Here is a 25270-nt window from a genome sequence, read left to right as displayed (position 1 = left end):
CTTTATGGTCTGCATCACGAAGGTTTCTGAAAAAAAAAATCCATACTTCATTAAGACTCTCTAGCCCATGTTCTGACATTATTTGGATAGATGTTTACCAGGCACCTACAAAAGGCAAGATATATCCACTGTATTCTGAATGACAGTCCCTCAATATGAATTGGAAGTAGGGCTTGTCAGGGGGCAGAGCTACAGAGCACTAAGTTACCTGAACATTATCATCATCATCTAAATGTTTTTCATCATTTCAACTCTCCCCAAAACATACAGGAAAAACAATTTAAATCACCTTCTGAGAGAAGCCACAAGTTGGATTTCACTCTAATTTTTCATCTTGATAAAAAGATTATGTGGAGGTCTGTAAATGCTATGTGGAAGGGTTAAATAATAAATAAAGGGTTAAATAAATCCAGGTTCTAGCCTTGACTCCTTTATCAACTTATTGAAATCAAGGGGTCACCTCTCTCAATCATTATGCACTTGGATATTAGATGTGATGAGTCCTCAGGTCACTTTCAAAGAATAACAACAGGATTCTCCCAAGCCCAACCTCATCTTATACAAGGATTTGCTCCTTAGAAGTTATCACGTCTTCTAGTTTTTCTCCTCTGAGATTCTTTCCATGGTGCCTTTAGTTCTTTGGATAAAAGGTATGTTAAGGTGGTTAAAAAAAAAAACAAACCACAGACAGTTTGACAGATCCACCTTTAATTTAGTCATTTTTCAGGATTCATACTAGGATTTCTTTTAAAGGCAAAAAAAAAAAAAGAGCCTTGAATAAATATGCCAAGAAGCTCTAAGAATCTAGACACCCCTTTTCAAGAAAAGATGCAAAAAGGATCTTTTAATTTGGATTCTGGGAGGCAGTGTTAGGTGTATTAACATCTACTCTGATAAAAAGACCACTCTATTTCCTTCTCTTTAAGAAACAGGAGTAAAAATTCTTTGCCCAGCATGCTCATTTCTCATGTGTAAATGGTGATCACGGTACTCACTGACAAAAAACTTACAAGCAATTTCTGTTACAAAATCAATCAGGCCCTGCTGTGGTGAATCACAACGATCATTTCCATTTTCAGATGTGGGAAAGGGAAGTGCAGAGAAGTGAGGTTTTAGAGGGACTTGCTACTCTGCTTAGACTGAAGCAGATGTGAGAGAAGCTTCCACTTAATGGGAAAATCCAACTCATCAGGCCAACTACGGTTTTTTTGGTTGTGCCACAGAGCATGTGGGATCTTAGTTCCCCATCCAGAGATCGAAACTGTGACCCCTGCAGTGAAAGCCTGGAGTCAACCACTGGACTGCCAGGGAATTCTCAGGCCAACTACTCTTGTAGTCAGGCAGAATATACTTTGAAGTATTTCTGAGGTAAACACAAGGAGACAAAACTTGGGACCTGCCTTGGGGATTCTGAGTAGCAAACGTGATCAAGTTTGACTGAATCCAGATTTAAATCTAGCAGCTATTAGTTGATTTGCTGATATAAACAGTATCAGTAGTTCAGGTCTATATTTCCAGTTGTTGTGTGTATTTGCTAAGTTGTGTCCAGCTCTTTTTTGACCCCAAGGACTGTAGCCCACCATGTTCCTTTTTCCATGGGATTTCTAGGCAAGAGGGTTCTTTACCACTGAGCCACCTGGGAAGTCCTATATTTCTAGTACTCATCTTCAAAATAAGAATGCTTGGGGTCTCAAACATGCTGGGGTTTCAAACATGCTTGGGGTCTCAGACATGCTCTCAATGTGTTGATGAAAAAAGCACTACTTAGGAATAAGGAGTAAAGGTTTTGATCTTGGATTTGCTTCTTACTCATGGTGAGATACTGTACAAGCTAACAGTACACTCTGAGCCTCATGTTCCTCAGATATAAAATGGCAATTCCTCTCCTATAGATTTCATGATGGGTTGATGACATTAAACTGAGGGACAAATGCAAGGAAATACATATTAAGAACACAATTCATGGACCTGGGCTTTAGTACAATAAATAAATCAAGTTGAAATAATTCAACCTTCTCAGAAGGTTATATCATGTATCTCTGAATAAAAAATATAATAATACTTTCTAGAAAAATCAGTGTGGTCTCTTGGGAAATAAGCAGATTAAATACAATAAAGCTGGGATCATCTCAGTGACAAATGACTTATTTTTATGAGCTCTGATATGAGATCTGAACACAAATTGGTCCAAATGGCATCCCAAGGATTATAAGTCTAAGACTTCTACACATTACTTTTTAAAAAGTTTGGGATAGATAAAGGGAGCACCTGTGATGGTAAGGACTCCAGAGAGAGAAAAAAAATGAAACACCCAATGGCCAAATTAACTACTACTTACCTCAATCACATTTGTGTGAATAAATTAAAGCCAATGAGCATGCATCAAATAATTGAGGATTCAGATAGTTATGCCTTCTGGGTTTTTTTTTTTTTGCTAGAGAATTTGGGGTTTGGAACACTGCTTTATTTGAAACCTACAAATCATTATTCATCAAATGAAACCAATGATCAGATGTACCAAATTATGTGTCCCTAAACTCTAATTGTTTGCGTGTGAGAAAAGCTGCCTTTATCGGAGTGCACAGACCACAATTTAGAAAAGTCTTTTTGTGACTCACTGAAACTTCTTATAGAAAGCCCACCAATTTCTTCACCTCCTGGCACACGGGATATGCTAATTCTTTGGCTTTTACCGACCCAACTTGCAAAACTTTCTCTAAGTGGTCCTTGTTCATCTTCAGTTTTTCGATCTCACTTTTAATTGGAGCAAATTTCTCAATCACAGCATCTGCCACCACCAGCTTGTAGCGAGCAGTGTCCATCCCAGCGCTGCGGCGGACCACCTCCTCCACGGGGAGCCCAGCCACCGCTGCGTGAATGGCCACCAGGTTGGACACGCCTCCTCGGCTGGCGGGCTCATAGGTGACCTCCGACGTGAAGTCCGTCATAGCCTTGCGGAACTTCTGCACTATCTCTTCCGGGCTGTCGGTTATTCTGACAGTGGCCAGTTTATCCGGGTCTGATTTTGACATTTTGGCAGAGGGATCACGCAGGGACTTTACCTTCTTCATTGATGCTAGGTAGAAACACCAACACACATCCCACGGAAAAAAAAAAAGATGTAAACAAAATAACAAAACACCAACAGGAATGTCAGTGTCTAGATCTTAAAAAGCAGTGAGAACATCAAATAGCTTCATTATTTTTATCTGATTAAATAAATAACAAACATTCATTGTAAAAAATTCAAGCAATTTGAGCAAGCATGAAAGTAAAGGTGTACTATAATTGGAGAAGGCAATGGCACCCCACTCCAGTACTCTTGTCTGGAAAATTCCTGGACGGAGGAGCCTGGTAGGCTGCAGTCCATGTGGTCGCTAAGAGATGGATAGGACTGAGCAACTTCTCTTTCACTTTTCACTTTCATGCATTGGAGAAGGAAATGGCAACCCACTCAAGTGTTCTTGCCTGGAGAATCCCAGGGACAGGGGAGCCTGGTGGGCTGCCATCTATGGGGTTGCACAGAGTCGGACACAACTGAAGTGACTTAGCAGCATGTTATAAAATGTTAATATTTTGATCATATTTTCATGCATCTTTTAATGCATACATATACATAAAAACATATAATTTTATACAAGTGAATTTGTTTCAACTATACTGTTGTGCCATGCATAGTTTAAAAAGTATTCTATTTCTTTCCTCTCTGCTCTTCCCTATTGGCTAATCACCCCCTGCCTACAACTCCTGCCCTTCCACCCCCTGCCTATAATTCCTGCCCCCAATTCCTACCCCTTCCTACCCCCTGCCAGTTTTCACAATCTATGGCATTGTTCCATTTCCTTACCACTAATTAGGTTAAGTAATTACCAACACATATACAAACACACATGCATGCGCACACACATGAGAGTGAGAGAAGTGACTTTATTGCTCTGATAGAATAAAAATGCTATGCTGTGCTTTATAAAACCAGTATTATTAATAATTGCCTAATTTATGGCTATTACAGAAACATATAAAGTTTATATAGATAAAGTAAAATTGACCAAAGCATGAAAATAGTCCTTATTGCTAAAAGAAGGTTGATTTCAATGCATGGGGGGCCCTAAATATATTTGTGTGAACTGTTGGAATAACTTAGGAATTTATATCCATCTTCTGCTTCTAAACTGATACTAGGCACATGTTATATTCTTTAAAATGCTGTCAGCTTAATAAAGATGGGCAGAGTTTAGGTTCAGTCATCTCTGATCCTGCCATAAGTTAACAGTGCTGCCAAAATATTGATACCTCGATAAGATTCCAGGCTAATTTAGCTTTGCAAGCCACAGGTGAGGTTTTGGACTCAGTAGGTAGAACTGTATACTCCATCTCAGTTGTGCATTGTGCATAAGAAGGCAAAGTATGAGGATTATCAGTGCCCTCTTGGTTTATCTAGATTATGATCCAGTGGTTCTCACTCTTAGTACTTTTGTTCTACTGTGAACAGAGAAGGCAAGGTCAGCTGGCTTTGGAACAAGGAGATCTTGGTGTAGGGTCCAGCTTTGCAACCAGCTAGAAACATGACTTGGGCACAAAGCCAGCCTTGCCAAACCTCAGTTTCCTCATCCACAAGATAGGGAAAGATACCTGCTCTACCAAATAAGATGTGTTTAGAAATACATATATATGTCTGTGTGTGTATGGTATGTGTGTGTGTATGTATATATATATATATATATATGTAAACATATATATATATATGGCTTCCCAAGTGGTGCCAGTAGTAAAGAATCTACCCGCCAATGCAGGAGATGCAAGAGACACAGGTTCAATCCCTGGGTTGGGAAGATCCCCTGGAGAAGGAAATGGCAACCCACTGCAGTATTCTTGCCTAGAAAATCCCATGGACAGAGGAGCCTGGTGGGCTGTAATCCATGGGGTTGCAAAAGAATCAGACACGACTGAGTACACACACACACACACACACACACACACACACACCCATGTGTATATATGTATTCTACTTTATAACGAAAATGATGATTTGTAGTTTCTAGTCTCTCTTATACTTTTCAAACTTTCTTGGTTATTTTATTCAATAATCCAATGAGGCCTACTAGTCTACATTACAAAAAAAGATGGGTTCTCATTACAAATCTTAAAGCCTGTTCATGACAAAGCCAACTATAGTCCCAAGAAAGTTCCAAATCTCTTAATCCATCATCCAATCCTCTCTCTTCAACATGCAACCTGATTTGACAATCTCATATTTGCTACTTACTCAGAATGGACTTGGGTACCGGGAAGAACTCCCCATATTTCTTGTTAAAACTCTGTGCTAGATCCTGAACTAGCTCCATGTGCTGGACTTGATCCTCCCCAACAGGAACGTGTGTGGACCTTTAATAAAAGACAGACAGAAGAACTCAGCAAGGCTCCTGCTTATAATGAAATGATATTGCAAGCAGCTGCATTTCCTGTGCCTATGTCACTGTTGGTGTTCAACAAATGTTCACCAGCTACAGAGGGAATGTTGAGACCCAAGTCTTTATCTGTGTATCAGACAGATGCCAAGGAGATGTTTGTCTACTCTAGCTCTATGTCTTCCATATCTGAAGAATACAGCCTTCAACACCAGCACGACAGGATCTTGCTGGGAGGGAGGAATGGTATCCTAAAGAGCATATGCTCCAAGCATAATTGCATTTTAAACCAATCCTCTTTCCCTCACCCAGTCAGCACATATTATCCTAGCTTTGACCAGATGCTTTTTACTGCAGGGCTTGTACTCACACTTGAAAGACACTCCACCCTACTCTTCAAATCAAAGATGGCAGAAAGTTCTTCAGGCAAGAGTTTCCCTCCCTGTCACACAGGGAGTGACTCAAAGTCTGTTTTTGGAATATTCTCTGTTTTTATGTAAATTGCAATCATAGAACAATCAACATGCTAAGGGAACTTGAACAAAATCTATTAGTACAATGTAGACAGATCTCAAAAACAATGTTGAATGAAAAAAGCAAGTCGCAGGAGATGTGTAGAGAACACTGACATTTATCTTAAAAGTACATATGACAATATTACATATTGGCTATAGATGCATATATAAATATAAAAGCATACTGGAAGCTTCTCCAAAGATTCATGATCATAGCTGCTTCTAAAGAAGGAAAGAGAATGGGTCTGGGGAACGGAACAAAGCAGATCTTGATTTTATCTGCAATATTTTATTTTTATTTATTTTTAAAAATAATTTAGTTGATTGCACCATGTTTTAGTTGCAGCATGTGGGATCTTTGATCTTTGCTGCAGCATGCAGGATCCTTTTTTTTCTTTTTAGTGTGACACGTGAACTCTAGGTTGTGTGTGGCATGGGAGATCTAGTTCCCAGACCAGGGATCGAACCCGGCCCCCTGCATTAAGAGGACAGATTCCCAACCACTGAACCACCAGGGAAGTCCCTGAAGTATTTTGTTTTATTAAAAAATGAAGATGGGACTTTCCCTGGCAGTCCAGTGGTTAAAACTCTGCCCTTCCAATGCAGGAGATGCAGATTTGAACCCTGGTGGGGGAACTGAGATCCCACATGTTTCGTGGTGTAGCCAAAAAGAAAAAAAAAAAAAAGATATAAGATGAAAATTATCAATATATAAAGATATTGTTTATAATGATTTTAATCCCATATATAAAGTTTGCTGTGTTGGAACATGAGGAGGTATATCAAACAAAGGAAGATGAACCATTATAGAGAAGTCTTGATGGGGAAAACATTATACTGAAATATTACTAAGGAAGGAGACAGGTGATTTTAAGTATGTAGTGTTGGGCTAGGAGTTGACATTTGATAATACAGCTAATAAAGTGTTGTAGTTTCTTGATCAAGGACGTTTAATATCCTGCCTGTGGAAGCATCAGCCTTAGAGTTCCACTTGAATATTTAAATGACAATTGTACATATGAGTGGAGAAATAACAACTTTTCAAAACAGCCATAGAAAAGAAAAACTGCTAGAAAGCTATGGTACTTTGTTACAGAGAGAATCTACTAGCCTCGTAATTAATTAGTGGTCCCTGAAAAACTGGAAAGTTTTTTTGCGCATTACTGTCCATAGGCTACTGGTTTATTTGAAAAAATTGTCTAGGGTATGAGGAAGTGAAGGTAGTTTTGACTAGCATAAAGACTAGGTACTTTATCCCTGATTTAAAGCTATATTACAAAGCTACAGCAATCAAAACAATATTGTACTGGCACAAAAACAGACACACAGATCAATGCAGAGCAGTGTCCAGAAATAAACAAGTGCATGTACAGTCAATTAATCTATGACAAAGGAGGCAAGAATATACAATTGAGAAAAAACACTCTCCTCAATAAGTGGTGTTGGGGAAAATGGACAACTACATGTAAAAGAACCAACCTGGACTGGTATCTTATATCATATTCAAAAATTAACTCAAATGGATGAAAACCTTGAATGTATGACCTGGAACCATAAAATTCCCAGAAGAAAACATAGGTGGTGATCTCCTTGACATTGGTCTTAGGTAAATTTATTTTGGATCTGACTCCACAGGGAAGGACAGCAAGAACAAAAATAAAGAAATGAGATGGCACCGAACTAACAGGCTTCTGTGTGAATGAATTAAAAGTAAAGTGCTGAAGGTGAGAGACAGAAGCAGGATGAAACATGGGAGCAGGTATTCTGGTGACTGTTCTATTTCATGTAATACATCTGCTCAGAGAATGAAAGAGCCAGGCAGGCAATAGGAGAAAATCTATCTAAGGCACCAATACTAACCTAGTTGAGCAACACAAGCAATTGGGCTGGGGCACAGCACACGATTCTGCCCTCCTGCTGAATTCTGAGCAGGGAATTCAACTAGCATCCTACTAGACAGATGGCGGACACAAGGGCCTTCATAGATTTTTGTCTGCTGGAAAAACACTATTTGAATATAGTTTTCTTGTTCTGACATGGATTTTAAAAACCCAACACATAAAAATGAATCTGTGAGGACTTCCCTGGTGGTCCAGTGGTTAAGAATCTGCCTGCCAATGCAGGGGACACGGGTTCAATCCCTGATCGGGGCAGACCCCACATGCTGAGGAGCAGCTAAGCCTGCACACCACAGCTAGAGAACTAGAGAGTAGCCTCTGCTCCCCACAACTAGAGAAAAGCCTGTGCAGCAAGAAGACCCAGTTCAGCACCCCCCAAAAAAGAAACAAATCAGTCGATCAAACAAACCACAACTAGAGAAAAGCCTGTGCAGCGACAAGACCCAGTTCAGCACCCCCCAAAAAAGAAACAAATCAGTCGATCAAACAAACACATGGAAGACCCCAATACAAAGCCTACGAAAAATACCATGGAATGAAGGAAAGGAAACTTTACCCTTCAGAGCATGAGCAAGGTCAAACATTTGAAAATGAACTTTTACAAGAAACAACTCTGTGTGTGTGTGTTTTTAAGAAAACTGCTATGTAACCTCAATAGGATTCAAAAGGGCATGGCTGTTATTACACATGAGCAAGAAATCACAATAGAAGAAAAAAATAGGTGGTGACAGAAAACGATTAAATGAAGAGAAAGTAAAATGATGAAGGAAACCAAACAGATAATAGAAGAATTGGGAGCAGCAGGAGCAGAATCCTAAGGACAGGATGTATCAGTGACCTGGAAAAGAAACCTGAAGCTCTTCAAGAACTCAGAGCAAGAGGAGAAAGAGAGAAGCATGACACGTAAATGACAGGCTGGAGGGCCATCCTCTGACCTAGAGTATGGTCCTCCTCAGGAAGACATCAGGACCATGTGAACAGAGGAAATAACCTAAAACAGAAGGAGAGATTAATGAATTAAGAACAAAGAAGTAAGCAAACAAAAATGAGTATACTTTCTGAAGGAACACAGCAAGTTTCAATTATATTAAAAAAAAAAAAAAAAAAAAAAAACCTGGGACTTCCCTGGTGGTCCAGCGGCTAAGACTCCACAGTCCCAGTGCATCAGGCATGGGTTTGATCCCTGGTCACAGAAGATCCTGCATGCCTGGTGTGGCAAAACAACAAAAAAAAGGAAAAGAAATCCTAGAGAATCACACCAAAACACAATCCAGAAAAAATTTTAAATTACAAACTTAAAGAAAAATCCTATAAGCCAATAGTTAGAAATAAAGACAGAAATAAGATTGATAATACAACACTGAAACCATGTTTATGGAGTTGTGAGAAAAAAGTATTAAAAACCCAGCCAAGCTGTGTTTTATATGTGAACTATACTAATAATAATTGAGGACTTCCGTGGTGGCTCAGATGGTAAAGCATCTGCCTACAGTGCAGGAGACCCAGGTTTGAGCCCTGGGTCAGGAAGATCCCCTGGAGAAGGAAATGGCAACCCACGCCAGTACTCTTGCCTGGAAAATCCCATGGATGGAGGAACCCGGTAGGCTACAGTCCATGGGGTCGCAAAGAGTTGGACATGACTGAGGGACTTCACTTTCACTTTCATACTAATAACTGGGCTTTCTGGGTGGCTCAGATGGTAAAGAATCTGCCTCAATGCAAGAGACCCAGGTCCAATCCCTGGTTTGAGAAGATCCCTTGGAGAACGGAATGGCTACCCACTCCAGTATTCTTGCCTGGAAAATCCCATGGGCAGAGGAGCCTGGTGGACTACAGTCCCTGCAAAGAGTTGGACACAGCTCAGCAATGAACACTTTCATGATGATGATGATGAAGAAGTAACTGACAGCTATTGAACACTTCCTATATGCTGCACACTTTGCTAAGCACTTTTAATGCATTCTTATTGTATGCAAATCAATTTTACAGATGAGGTAAGCTTGAACAGAAAGAAATTCTCAGGCTGGAAGAAAAATTGTAAAGGACTGGAAGAAAAGTTGAATTAAATCTACGGACTAAAGAACTCAGAAATGGAGATGCTGAGGTATAAGGACTGGCTAAAAAAGACTAAGAACATAAAGTCTAAATTTTGGTTACAATTTGAAATAGAAAATGATGTAGTCTGAAATCAAGTCATTTATGTAACAACAGTCAATTGAAAATCCCAGGTTAGTTTACAAAACCAAAAGCAAGTGTGAGTATAGACTCAGGATCTGCAAGTGTAATGAATAACCCATCTTAACCACACAATATCACAACATTTTTTACCTGAAAAGATTAATGAAAGAGTCAAAAATATATTTTCAAAAAGAGACAAACTGGTATACAAACGGACAATGGTCAGACATTCTGTGCCCAAAAATCTCTGACCCCAAACCTCTGGAGCAACCAACCAAGGAAGACAAACCAGTCTCTGCAGGAATGGACCCAGCATGGTCAAGACTTGGTTAATAACTGCCAACATCCCAATTCTTTGTCCAACTTAGGACCAACCAGAGAAAGTCAAATATGTTTCCCAAACCAATCACATAAGATGCCCCATTTCTAGTTAGCCTCCAGCTTCCCCATGGCACCCATCTCTAAACAGAGCATCCCTGAAGACTTCCTTTCCTATAAAGCCTCTCTGCTCCCCCACCTGCCTGCCGAACACAAGCGATGGTGGCTGAGTCTCTTGCTGTGGCAAGCTCTGAAAGCCTATTTGTTCTCATTTGGGTGGTCTTTGTTTAAAGATGATCACTAATAGAATTAAAACCAGAAAGCACACTTTCCAAATCACTGGAATAGATAAAAGCAAAGAAAACACAATCTCTCTACAGAGCAAAGGGCCCAAAACAAAGAAAACATTAAAATCATTCAAAACATAAAATATTTAATGATGTGGAAAAACATAAGACCAAAAAAAACCCACTCAGGATGCAAACTTTTTGGAAAATATATATAACGTGCATTCAGATAAAGAAGAGGCCATAAGTGGTTAGAGTGGGTGCTCTGATGTTAGGCTGGGGTCAGGCTCTTGCTCTGCCACTCAGCAGCTGGGTGTTCCTGGGTGAGTTGTTTAAACTAAATCCCTTAAAAAAATTTTTTAAAGCTGACTAATAATAGTTCCTACTCACAGAGTTGCTTGAGGAATGAGTAAAATAACGCAAGCAAAGCTCATAGTTGGTCCCCGGTATGCAGTGTGCAAACAAGGAATGTTAGCTGCAAAATCTGGTTTGGAGGAAAGGCACGTGTGTGTGTGTGTGTGTATGTCTGTGTGCATGTGCTCAGTCATGTCCAACTCTTTGCGACCCCTTGGACTGTAGCCCACCAGACTCCTCTTGTCCATGAAATTTTTCCAGGCAAGAATGCTGGAGCAGGTCACCATTTCCTACGCCAGGGGATCTTCCTGAACCAGGGATTGAACCTGCATCTCTTGTGTCTCCTGCATTGGCAGGTGGATTTTTTACTACTAGCACCACCTGTGGGAAATGTACCAATATGTTAAAAAGAATAAAAATAGTAGAAGTGATTTCTCACTTTTTTTCTGGTTGAATACAGAATGCTTAAATTATATCAGAACATTGAAATGAATTTGTGAGAGACTTGACTCTCCTGCTACTGAACTCTATAAAGACAGAAAACAAGATGATGAATCCTGGAAAGTTTATAATTCAAATATTTAAGGCAGGGAGCTGGACCTATTGAATGTATTGCCCTTGTATTCTACTAGAATGTTCCTCCCTTAACTCTTACTGGTGCCTTGATTTCAGGTCTAAGCTTAAATATCACCTCTTTGGAGAAGCCTTCCCTAACTCTACTCTCCAAAGTTAGCTTCTCTGTTACTCTTTTTCATAATATCTTATTTATTTTCTTTATAGTATTAATCCTAGTCTAATAATTTTACTTCATTTGTTTGCTTATTGTATCTTGCTTTCTCTCCTGCTAGTAAATAAGCTTTTTGAGACCTTGTCTTGCTTTTCAATCTATTTCCAACACCTAGTAAAGTTGCTTGGTAGGAGGAGCTCAATAAATATTTATTCAATAAATGAATGCTCTCAGGAGGAAGTAACTATAGTCTATATAGGTTTAAACCAAGAGAAAATTATAATAAAATCCGCTTACGATCAGAATGAGTTAAAATCATAGCTCCATTAGCTACTATTGAGTTATCATAGCCCAGTTTCTCACTGTTCTAAAGCCTCCATTTCCTCTATAAAATGAGGATCATAATGGTGCTGACCTCTTACTGTTGTTTCAAAGATTAGATAGGCTAACCAAGCATAGTCCTTGATAGTAAGAGCTCAATATACACGGGCTATTAGTATAATGTAAACTCATTAATATCTGACAGCATGAAGGACAAAATGATACAAGAATGACAATATTGGGACCTTGATGTATGACTTTTTTCAAACTGGGACCACTTTCCTTTTTGATAGCAGACTCATACCACAAACATAAATATCAACATAGAATCCCAGAGGCAGCCACAGACCTGGGCAGCAATCCTGATTTGGGTAGAAAACATATTACAAACTGGCAGTTCATATATCTGATTAGGTAATCCCCAAATATAAATGGTATGATATAGGACTTCTGAGGAGTCTTATTTAATTTAAGGAAAATAGGGACAGGATAATGAAGGGAAAGGGAGAATCCAGGGACCATGACAAAGGGTCAGGGAGTCATTTCTCTTCTTCGAAGGGCAGTAGAGTTATTTAGGAAATTCTACAAAATCATGTCCTGTGATCTCCTTTCACACAGCCTGGAGCAGAAGGTTACTGACTTGATGAGAAATGAAAACAAAAATCTTCTTTTTTATGTTTCCCGCAGTACCCACAACCCTGTACATGCTCCTCTCTGAGGTGTAGAGGTACTCACCGCACCTTCCTAAATTTCTCTTCTGTGACTGGACTTTGCACTCCTATCTTGTAATTATAGTAAGGCTGACATGCAGAGGTCATCTTGACTGCCCCAAACCAAATCAGCCAACAGGGTAGGTTAAAAAGCAATTACAGTAGCCCATAGGAAATCACAATGGACTGCAACTAACACAGAAAAAACAATTACCATAATCAATACACTTTAAGCACATCAAAATGAATATTTCCACATGTCAAAATGGTTCCAGATTCACAGAGCAACCAAACCAAACAGAAACCACATTTAGTTTTCATAATGACTCTGCATAACTCTTTGCCTTCTGTCGGATCCTTGCCTCTGTGCTAACAACCCTGAGAGGTTTTGCTTTTACAAAAAGGGATTAAAAATTTTTTTAATTTTTTTCACCTGGACCGATCGCTCCACTTGGCTTTTCCATCTGACTTTAGTTTGTTTGTTTCTAGTCTTTCCTCCCTCTGCCCCTGCTGCTCGTTTCACCTCCTATAATTTATCTTGGCCCTTCCTTCGCATCCATTGAGTTTACACTTTACATTAATTCAGCCTGTCTTTGATTCTGCTCACTTATGGGGCTTATTCTCTTCACATTTTCAACCTCTCTCCTCACAGTCTTCCTTTCACTTCAAATAATTTAGTGCTGTTCTTTTAAAATTTATACCCTACATAATGATCTCCATATTAATGTCTTCTCTTTTTCCCCATTTTCTTTTTTTTTTTCCTTACCCTGACTGTACTTTCTCAGACACAACATAAAGCAAAAGTCTTTCATAATTTTGACTGTTATAACTTCTGTCACACAACAATGCGTCTGATCTTCGTTGGTGACTAAACCATGTTTCTTTTGCTTAGTTCCTTGTTGCATCTACATTCACTTGGGATCCACCCCACCCCTCAGGCAGCATTAGTGTCTAGATGAATAATCATTGCTCACATGTATCGGCTCACAGAAATTTGTTCCCCCCCTTTTTTTTCCCCTACTTCTTTGGCTGTATTTGTGCATTTTCAGCGCTGCTGCCTTTAACCAACCTGGCTGGAATAGGGGTGCGGTGCTGCTTGTCCTTTCATAAGGGATGAAATCACCACCACTGGTAATGACTCCTTAATTTAGCAACTATTTATTGAAGATCTATGATGTGCAAGGCCTGGTGTCAGGACTATGCAAGACATAAAGAAGGTTTTAACTTCTAGGGAGTTAAAGCTTTCAAGAGAAGAGAAAATACCACATGAAGTTATAAATTCTTCTGGCTAGTCCTTCTACAGTATTCCCTATCTCAGTGAATGGCAACACCATCATCAATCCTGCTGTATAAGTCAGAAACCTGGGGACATCCCTGATGGCATTTGCTCATACACATCCAATCCATTATGAAGTCTTAGCCATCTTACATCCTAGAATCTTTTAAATTTGTCTCTTCTCTTCATCTTCACTGCCACCTTCGTGGTCTAAACAGACTAATGAAAGAGCCTCTTAGTAGCCTACCAACCTTGGCTGAGCCCCTACGACTCATCCTTTTAATCAATTCTCTTTTATTTATTTATTTATTTATTTATTTATTTTATGATTGTGATAGGGAATAGGACCCTTCTTTTATTTATTTATTTTTTAATTTTATTTTTACTTTATTTTACTTTACAATACTGTATTGGTTTTGCCATACATTGACATGAATCCACCACGGGTGCATACAAGCTCCCAATCCTGAATCCCCCTCCCACCTCCCACCCCATATCATCTCTCTGGATCATCCCCATGCACCAGCCCCAAGCATCCTGTATCTTGTATCGAACATAGACTGACACTTCGTTTCTTACATGATAGTATACATGTTTCAAAGCCACTCAAAAGTATAAATCAGATCATTTCACTCTGTTCTTAAAAGTGCACAAATACCTTCCCCCTCCTTTTAGAAGAATATACTGAATTGTCTGGGGCTTCCCAGGTGGCTCAGTGGTAAAGAATCTGCCTGCCAATGCACGAAACGAGGATTTGATCCCTGGGTCTGGAAGATCCCATGGAGAAGGAAATGACAACCTACTCCAGTATTCTTGCCTGGGAAATCTCAAGGACAGAGGAGCCTGGAAGGCTACAGCCCATGAGGTCACAAAGAGTTGAACATGACTGAGCAGCTTGGTGTGATCACTCATCTAGAGCTAGACATCCTGGAATGTGAAGTCAAGTGGGCCTTAGAAAGCATCACTACGAACAAGCTAGTGGAGGTGATGGAATTCCAGTAGAGCTATTTCAAATCCTGAAAGAGGATGCTATGAAAGTGCTGCACTCAATATGCCAACAAATTTGGAAAACTCAGCAGTGGCCACAGGACTGGAAAAGGTCTGTTTTCATTCCAATTCCAAAGAAAGGCAATGCCAAAGAATGCTCAAACTACTGCACAATTGCACTCATCTCACACGCTAGTAAAGTCATGCTCAAAATTCTCCAAGCCAGGCTTCAGCAATACGTGAACCATGAACTTCCTGATGTTCAAGCTGGTTTTAGAAAAGGCAGAGGAACCAGAGATCAAATTGCCAACATCTGCTGGATCATGGAAAAAGAAAGAGAGTTCCAGAAAAATATCTATTTCTGCTTTCTTGACTATGCCAAAGCTTTTGACTGTGTGGATCACAATAAACTGTGGAAAATTCTTCAAGAGTTGGGAATACCAGACCACCTGACCTGCCTCTTGAGAAATCTGTATGCAGGTCAGGAAGCAACAGTTAGAACTGGACATGGAACAACAGACTGGTTCCAAATACGCAAAGGAGTACGTCAAGGCTGTATATTGTCACCCTGCTTATTTAACTTCTATGCAGAGTACATCATGAGAAACGCTGGACTGGAAGAAACACAAGCTGGAATCAAGATTGCCGGGAGAAATATCAATAACCTCAGATATGCAGATGACACCACCCTTATGGCAGAAAGTGAAGAGGAACTAAAAAGCCTCTTGATGAAAGTAAAAGAGGAGAGTGAAAAAGTTGGCTTAAAGCTCACCATTCAGAAAACGAAGATCATGGCATCTGGTCCTATCACTCCATGGGAAATAGATGGGGAAACAGTGGAAACAGTGTCAGATTTTATTTGGGGGGGCTCCAAAATCATTGCAGATGGTACTTGCAGCCATGAAATTAAAAGACGCTTACTCCTTGGAAGAAAAGTTATGACCAACCTAGATAGCATATTCAAAAGCAGAGACATTACTTTGCTGACTAAGGTCCGTCTAGTTAAGGCTATGGTTTTTCCTGTGGTCATGTATAGATGTGAGAGTTGGACTGTGAAGAAGGCTGAGAATTGATGCTTTTGAACTGTGGTGTTGGAGAAGACTCTTGAGAGTCCCTTGGACTGCAAGGAGATCCAACTAGTCCATTCTGAAGGAGATCAACCCTGGGATTTCTTTGGAAGGACTGATGCTAAAGCTGAAACTCCAGTACTTTGGCCACCTCATGCAAAGAGTTGACTCATTGGAGAAGACTCTGATGCTGGGAGGGATTGGGGGCAGGAGGAGAAGGGGACGACAGAGGATGAGATGGCAGGATGGCATCAATGACTTGATGGACGTGACTCTGAGTGACCTCCGGGAGATGGTGATGGACAGGGAGGCCTGGTGTGCTGCGATTCATGGGGTCGCAAAGAGTCAGACAAGACTGAGCGACAGAACTGAATTGAGCAGCTAACACTTTCACTTCACTTTCTCAAGCTTAAGATAGTCTCAAAACCTCCATTCTTGGGTTCATTAACGAGTTCTGCCAAAACACTTACATAAATCTTTCATACAGTTATCTGGAAAGCTCCTCTTCCACTGCCTTCCCTCATGATTGTTCTCTAGCCCATCATGGGCCACTCATCCTATTGCTGATTTTGACAAAAGAAACATGAAATCTGTAATAGCTCTGCACGTCAACATATTATGAGGGGCCACATATAGATTTGTTCGTGAGAAAAAAAATAGGAATTTTTTGGTATATATTTTTGTTTTTTTTCTATTTATCTATATTTATAATGTATATATTCATAAACATTCTAGTTATCATATTTTTCAAAATTCAAAAATATCTCAAACAAAGAATACCCCAAGTGCTTGAGCTGTGTTGTAGGGAAAACAATGGTACAGGCTAAAAATCAGACCTGGTTGAGTTCTGCCTCTGCTACTTATTATCAAGCAATTGGGATTTTCTAAACTTTGGAAAGAAGCACAGTAAGACAGATGAGAAATGTATGTCAGCAGAGTAAATGCTGTAATAAACAGAGCTGAGTTTACTGTACTTGTCTGCACACTTTGCAGGGGCCCAAAGGACACACATGCCCAGGAAATGGGGGATGTGTATAGTGCGGCAACAGTACTCCTGGGAATAGTCTGAAGGAAGACGGCAGGAGAGAAAAGTCCAAAGGAACAGAGTGTGTGGGCTGGAGCATGTGTGGCTGGCAGCAGGGTGTCTGGCCTGAGACCAGACAGGACAGAAAAGGAGCACACAGTTACTAGCTCCACATCTTTGATCTGATTGTTGCATTACAGGTAGATAGTTTCTAGGCTAAGGTAGGAGACAATCATCTTGCATATAGACAATCACCTTGGATTAAAAAATAAGTTTATTTATTTATTTTAGCTACCCTGGGTCTTAGGTGTGTCAGGCAAGATCTTCGATTTTCATTGTGACATGTGAGGTCTTTCAGTTGTGGCGTGCAAACTCTTGGCTGCAGCATGGGGGTACCAGTTCCTTGACCAGGGATTGAACCCAGGCCCCCCTGAATGGGGAGCACAGAGTCTTAACCACTGGACTACCCCGGAAGTTCCAGTTCCTAGTTTTATGGAAAAATACTTTCGTTTAACAAATTAATATAGCAGAATCCTGACAGGAATAGGCAAAAATCTGCCACTGTAATTTTCCTCTCAGAAAACAGGAAAAATGAAGGAATCTGATGGCATTCTTAGTGTATATTCTAACCACTAAATAGATCAGGAAGAGTTAAAGAAGGAATATTTATAGTATGGGATTTTTTTTTTTTTTGGCTGCAGGGAAATAATTGAGGGTGGAAAAGAACTACTACTTCTTAAGTCTTAACCAACTGTGAGAACCTGCTGATGCTGGGCAGAGTGAGACAGACAGGAAGCTGTTGGAAAGCTCTTGGTGTTTACCTGCTACATCTGAAATAACTATTGTTTTATGTAAGAAAAGAGGACATTCTCAACCTCACACCTGGGTTGAAAGACAGGCAGATGATATGATAAATTTGAGGATGTTAAGGAGCTACTTTTGCCAATGTCAGTCTTTTAAATTGTTGTTTGTACTCTTAAAATCTCTGTATTGAGTATATACTAGCTGATATCAATTTACGCAGAGCTGTGTACCATTAACCCACTTTAGAGATGAAAGAAACTGTAGGATTTTTATCATTCTGCCGATTATATTTTCGAGCAACTGATGAAAACAAATCCATCATCACTTTGGTATAGATGGTCTCATACTGCTCTGGTTATTCATGTGACGCTCTTGCCTCCTAACATAACTTATGACTGGCTCCTTAAGGAGGGTGAGCACTGGCCTCAGGAGACCACGATCACACCCCCAGCCTCCTCTGTCCACTGTCTGGCTCCACAGCTTTGGAGAGATTTAGCCTGCCTGGGCCACATTGGTAGAGCAAGGGATTTGGAGAAGAGGCCCTTTAGAGCTCCCTCCCACTCTCTGTTCCATGGTGTTACAAAAAGGTCAATCATTCTTGTTCAAGTTCGCTTTTTTTCCATAGCCCTGAGTTCAGAGGACTCTCCCATGAGAGCTCTTGAACTGTTAAAGAAATCTGCTGTGCTTCCAAATCCTGGTGCTGAAAAATCAGCCTGTGGTTCTATGTAGAAGTAGCCCTTGAAAATGGAACTAGACATAAGACTGTGATAGTCAGAGATATCACCATCAAGCATAGACAAGGGACGTATTTCATTATAATCCTTTAGGAAGGATTTTTCTCTTCTTTACAGGTAACAAAAGCAAGGTTCTTTGTAGAACATTTCTAAGTAAATATGCTACTTCAGTGGGAAACTATATTATTAGATCCTTCTTAGACTTTCATTTGCTGCTTCTGGAGAAAAATGTTTCCCAGGATAAGTCAAAAGTTACTTATTAGAAATAATAAATGTTATCAGGGGCCCAGCATTCAAGTTAAAATAGCAAACAGACACATAATCATAAGGTGAATCAAACTTAAATTTAATGAAATGAAGACAGCTTGTATGTACTAATGGACATTCCTTATATGTAAAGCTGAGCAACTATTTTTCTGGCTGTTTCCACCATCATTGCACAAGGGCTCTGGGGTCATGTCACAAGGAACATACACTATCATCTCCACACTATTATCACATTTACATGCAAAGAATTCGAGTTTTCCCACAGAAGAGGCACTTTTATGGGGGTCAGGGCTTTCGGGGAAAGGAGTAAAAAACACTCATCAAATTAATCTTTTTCCTCAGAAGCTTTCACTATAACAATGCTTGGCTATGAGTGCCTGCTGACTGGGAGGCTTTATCTCTAAATGGCCAAATAGGTGTCAAGGGAAGTGATATGGGGTTAGCAGGGAAGAACTGGAAGAGGAATGGGGTCAGAAGCCCTGGCCAGTCCTACAGAGAGTGCAAGACAATGGCATCCTCTGGTTGTATAGTCTTGAGACCTGTAAGTGGCAGCAGTAGCTGATTTATAGATTGTGCGTTCAAGAAAAGTGAGGGCACCTTATAGGATGCTGAAAAAACTTGCTCTCCAGTCCAATACAGTAGCCACTAGCCACAGGCAGCTCTTTAATCAACTAAAATTAAAGTTGAAATTCAGTTCCTGTCAACATTCCAAGTGTTAACAGCCACCCGTGACTAGTGGCTCTGGTCTTAGAGCAGATAGAGAGCATTTCCATGGCTGCAGCAAGTGCTATGGAATTGCATTTCTTGGGAGACTAGATTATCTGAGAAATCAATATTTAAAACTCTTGAAGTGAAATTATTACTAGGGAACACTATATCCCATAGTGCTAAGAACACAGACTTTGTACGTAAACTTTATAGACTCAAATCCTAGGTCCAGGCCTTGCTATCACCTGACCCCAGGCAAGTTACTAACCACTCTGTGCTTTGGTTTCCACATCTGTAAAATGAGGATGTTGATGGTACAGATTCTAAAGGCTGTTGTGAGGATTAAATGGGTTAAAGTATGTAAATTACTTATGACTGTTTGCAACCCATAGTAAGTGCTATTTAAATGCTACTTCTTAAAATTATTAGTTTCACATTTAAAAATACTTCTATTTGTTGTTGTTCATTTGCTCAGTTGTCTCTGACTCTTTGCGACCTCATGGACTGCAAAACGCCAGGTTTCTCTTTCCTTCACTATTTCCCAGAATTTGCTCAAACTTATGTCCATTGAGTTGGTGAGTTGGTGATGCCAACCGACCGTCTTATCCTCTGTCATCCCCTTCTCCTCCTGCCCTCAATCTTTCCCAGCATCAGGATCTTTTCCAATGAGGTGGCCAAAGTATTGGAGCTTCAGTTTCAGCATCAGTCCTTCCAAAGACTATTCAGGGTTGATTTCATTTAGGACTGACTGGTTTGATTTAGCATTATTACTGGGGAATAGATGCAAATGGATTCGTGTGCCTGCCCCTTGCTGTAACCATTTTTCCCCGGGAACCAAATCTTTTAGAGCCAGGTGACACTCTCTTGTCAGCGTGACTACATTTAGGGCTGGGGTGAACTCTGCTCCTTACTTGTACAGCAGAATGTCAGCTGCCTGGAGCACTGGGTATGTGAGCAGCCCCATGGTTCCATTCTGCTTCTCCTTGGCAGTCTTTGCCTGTAGGGTGAAAAGAAATCTGACATGAACCTAATTATAGTGCTAAATTAAGAAATCTTAAGAGCATGCCGAGAGTGATCTGAAGCCACCTGTAACAACATCCTGACTCAGTCCCTTCTAGCAAATCTGGCTGTCTTCTGGCTGGCTTGTCTCCACATTCCTGGCTTAGGCAGGAATAAGGTGAATCCACGTCCCCACTGTCCCTTGAAGTGATCCTGCACTACCACTACTTCTTTTCCATTTTATTAAAATAAAGGTCTAAGATTTTCTAGACTCCAAATCAGATAAATTCCAGATTTCACGGGAAAGGTCGGAAAATATAATGACATTACATTAATTAACATCAAACTGTTTGTGGAACCTTTCCGGAAGTCTCATACTGTGCTATTGACAAAACTGTAATGCCCCCTTAACATCACATTAAAACAAAACCCTGAAAATCATGGCATTAAAAAACAATGAAACTAAGAGAAATTTTCATCTTACCAATTCTGTCATGATCTTTAGGTGGGAAAGCAGTGAGAGTAAAGTAATTCCAATGAACAGTACAGGTTGTATAAACCAAAACATTTCCTTAACAGGGAAGCTAATAGAAACACCGGAGGTAATATTAGAAATATTTAACAACTGGTGAGTCCTGGGTGCTGACTATAAACTACTGGTATGCACACCCTGAACACCAGCCCTAGTGGTACTAACCCCCTTGCTATAGGAAATTTGGCTTTCTGGGTAGAGTTGCTTATTAGCAGGGACTATTGTGTGCAGTTCACTGGTAACTCTTCCAAGGTCTAGGTATATCATATCTTTAAACTGATAAATGGGGCTTCCCATGAGGCACAGTAGTAAAGAATTTGTTGGCCAATGCAGGAGACGAGAGACATGGGTTCGATTCCTGGGTCAGGAAGATCCCCTGGAGGAGGAAATGGAAACCCACTCCAGTATTCTTGCCTGGAGAATCCCACGGACAGAGGATCCTGGTGGGCTACAGTCCATGGGGTCGCAAAGAGTTGGACACAACTAAGCATGCACGTTAAATTGATATTTTGGTGTGTAAGTAAGTTTTGTTTATCTAATATGAATTACTTCTCTGAAATCCAGTGATTCCTGAATGAAATGAACAACTCAATTTATAAGCTTGCATGATTCCAAGAATCAAGCTCACACATGCCCTCACAACTCGGGCTTCCTAAACCAAAGTGCAGACTTACCTTGAGGCTGGATCTGAATACAATAGTTTCTCCCTTTAGTTGTCTTAATGTTCCATAATTTAGTTACAGGCTTTTCTGGTTACTTCCAGCAATTTTTGGCTTGTTTTTTGTTGCTTAGCTCTAAGTCATGTCCAACTCTTCTGCGACTCTTTGGACACTAGCCAGCCAGGCTCCTTTGTCTATGGGATTTCCAAGGCAAGAATATTGGAGAGGGTTGCCATTTCCTTCTCCAGGGGACCTTCCCAACCCAGGGATCAAGCCCGCGTCTCCTGCATTGGCAGGAGGATTCTTTACCACTGAACCACCAGGGAAGCCCAGTTTCTGGTTTACAGCACTACTACTGCTATAGGCCATTCATAGGAAATTTGAAAGTTGACCATATAATTCCTTCAGTACATCTCCTTATTATAATGTCCATGATAGAGGCAGTTTGCCCTGATTATCAGGTAATTCTAACAAAAATTTAATTTGGAAACAAACAAATGAGAAAAGAACCCAACTTTTAAAAATCGCTACTGTATTAGATTTATAGTCTTTTTATATTAGAGTACTAGATCTTGAAACTACAAAGGAAGTGGGAAGAAGTGGGGAGTTCTAATATTTATTGGATGCCTATTATGGGCCCCAGATGCCTCATACCTGTGTTATCTCATCAATCCTCCAAAGAACCCTGACCTCAGCAGCCCTGATCCTACACTCCTACCCCACTGTCTTGCCCCTCACTGCCCCAGTCGAAACCAAGCTAGGGGTTCTTAGATCTTCCCACAGAACTGGAACCTTGTCCTCTTAAAACTTTTCATACTCTGACTTTTTGTTTAACTGTGCATGCATGCTAAGTCGCATCAGTCGTGTCCAACTCTATGCAACACTATGGACTGCAGCCTGCCACTTCTCTCCATGGGATTCTCCAGGCAAGAAGACGAGAGTGGATCGTCATGCTCTCCTCCTGGGGATGTTCCTGACACAGGGATCGAACCCACGTCTCTTAAGTCTCCTGCACTGGCAGGCAGGTTCTTTACCACTAATGCCACCTGGGAATCTGTTCCAAAATAGACTACAAACCTCATGAAAGGCGCTGCATCCATCCATCTTGGTGACTATGATCTCTCCTGCACTTAGCGTGCTATGAGACTAGCAGAAGGCATCATCAGTATTTGTTAATGAAAGAATGACCCTTGAAGGCAGTTTCCAAGCTCCAGGATAAGACTAGCTTTGAAATTCATATTTTGCCCACAAATAAGAAATCAGACTAGTGGAAGGCTTATTCAGAATGCATTCACTGGCAATGTGTTACCAGGAGATGCTTAGATACTGTTTTAAAGTGGGAGCATTTCCCATTAAACCAGTTCTTTTAAAAGTATTTCAGTTTTAAAAGTGTTCAGTTTAGCATTACCATATTATGATAAAATGGGAAAATCTTGCCACAAGCCAACATATGATAGAGTCATTATCAATTTTGTTTCTAACTCCGGGAAGGTAATGATTCTACAGCACCACCAGTATGCCTTATTCAGGTACTGCCAGTTTAAAGCTCTGTTTCTCTCTGTGTGTGAAGCCTTATGAACAAGCTTTTAAGGAAATCAGTGGCCCTGAAAATATGCTAGAAAGAAGCTTGATACTAAAATTAATGTTGATGTCCTAGAGGGCTACATACCTTCAGGTGTTATCCAATTGCAAAATTCCATTGGAATACTATGAATTACCCAATTTATATTTCTCGTTGAACTTCTTAGAAAAAGAACAAACTTAATTTTTCTGTGAGTTTGAACTGTTGCTTAGACTCAATTTGCTTAAATATGGAATAAAATATGTAGTCTCTTCTCCCCACAATGATAACCTTCAAGCGTTAACGACCAGTTAATTCTGGTGGAGGCAACCTCAGGGTCTAGTAGTCCAGAAATGGTTACTTAGAATGTGGCACATTCAAAGTCTTACCAAGTCTATCTAACGGTCACTAAGGACTGACCATGCACAGATAAAATCAAATAATGAATAAGCTGGATATTTGTAACCAGTTTTTTAGTTTGAAAGAATCTTGGAGAATCCTTCTATTTTCTGTTTCATACCCTGAGGCAATGAGGTTAAAAATACTGGTCTTGTTAGCCACTAGTGCATAGAAAGCCAGAAAACTCAGGATTCCCAGAGCCTCACACAAAAATGAACAGAGAGGGGAAAAATAGCTGCAGTAGGGATTGAACTTCTTTCTGTTTATTAATCAGATCACTGGCATTTACCTTCCACTGGTGTAAATGTTGTAATCGAGGTAATCTGACCATGCAGGTAAGGATCCAACTTAATTGTGTGTGCTCAGACACCTGAAGAAATAAAATAGAACATTAACAAAGGTGGTCAATATCATCTTGCATATAAGGCAAAACGAAATGGACAATAGGTATTACCTTGACTAAAATATCTCAGATCATGTTAATTTAAAAAATCAAGGGAGTTAATTCATAATGCATAGAATCTTAGATGTAGAAGACATCTTAAAAACTACCCAATACCATTACTAGTCTAGTATTTCAATCTTCTTCACAACATCCCTAGCCAGCAGCTGACCAGACATTGCTTCAGCATTTTCAGTGAGGGGACTTCATTATGTCCTGAACCATCTATTTCAGCACAGAGGAACTAGTCAGGATTTTATAATAACTTTGTATGCGGTATAATCTATAAAAATATGGAATCACTATGCTGTATACCTGAAATTAATATAATAAGTCAATTATATGTTAAAAAAAAAAAAAGCCAAAGAGAAGACACACCCATGCACACACACAAACACGCATACACATTGGTCCAATCCTCTAAAATATATGAAAGCAGCTGTACTATCTTACATGGCAAAAAATGGTACTGGACTGAAAATTAAAGATTGAGAACTTTAGATCTAGAGTAGCTTGAAATTTAGGAGTCAATTTATCATCTGAAAGCGTGTTTTTATAGTTTCTATTTTTTCCTTTTTTTTTTTTTAAGAAGAGGTTTTAAGAAAATATAACCTTCTCCCAATTTGTTTCTGTTTTAACCAAATTAAATCAAGTCACCAAATCTGGCAACAATTGGGATGATTCCTGGGTCTGGGCCAGGTTCTAACTGGTCACCGAGATGCCTATGCATCCCTTTTCAGGACCCTGGGGATTCTGAGCCCTTCATCCATTGTGGCTTTGTGTGTGTGTGCCCACTTGATTTCCTTAAAAAGCAGAGACTATTGCCAGCTCTGGAGAGTGGCCCCAAATGCGTTCTTTGTGGGTTTTGCAAATGGAACATAAAGGAATGAAGCTGAATCAGCCCAGGCCTATTTTACTAGCAAGGAATCGCCATCTGGCATAAGATAGTTTCTCTCTCTTTTTTTTTTTTTTCCCTCAATTCATGGAGAGGGAAGAGTTGTTTTTCACATGTTTGACAAGGAATCACTTTTAAACTTTTGCAAGTTGCTGGGCCGAATCTGTCATCTTTCTTCCAAGAGGCATTTGGGGTTCATT

At 40.0% G+C, this 25270-nt stretch overlaps 1 protein-coding gene across 3 annotated transcripts in view; it reads right to left on the bottom strand.

Moving 5' to 3' along the window:
• Positions 1 to 686: 686 nt before the first annotated feature.
• WARS2 (tryptophanyl tRNA synthetase 2, mitochondrial) overlaps positions 687 to 25270 on the bottom strand; it is a 97792-nt gene continuing 73208 nt past the window's right edge. For 2 of the 3 annotated variants that reach the window (XM_040230930.1, XM_040230931.1), the window contains 4 exons: positions 24023 to 24103; positions 20495 to 20580; positions 5267 to 5385; positions 2128 to 3076 (listed from right to left, as the gene is read on the bottom strand). In XM_040230930.1, the coding sequence (XP_040086864.1) occupies positions 2628 to 3076; positions 5267 to 5385; positions 20495 to 20580; positions 24023 to 24103 (735 nt within the window). In that variant the 3' untranslated portion in view covers positions 2128 to 2627. Of the gene's footprint in view, positions 3077 to 5266; positions 5386 to 20494; positions 20581 to 24022; positions 24104 to 25270 lie in introns of all 3 variants that reach the window. The other variant, XM_040230928.1, reaches the window with a different exon arrangement.

Source organism: Oryx dammah, unplaced genomic scaffold (genome assembly GCF_014754425.2).
Source record: "Oryx dammah isolate SB20612 unplaced genomic scaffold, SCBI_Odam_1.1 HiC_scaffold_28, whole genome shotgun sequence".
Lineage (NCBI taxonomy): Eukaryota > Metazoa > Chordata > Mammalia > Artiodactyla > Bovidae > Oryx > Oryx dammah.
Note: the sequence above shows the minus strand (reverse complement) of the source record. Positions and strands in the feature narration are given on the sequence as shown.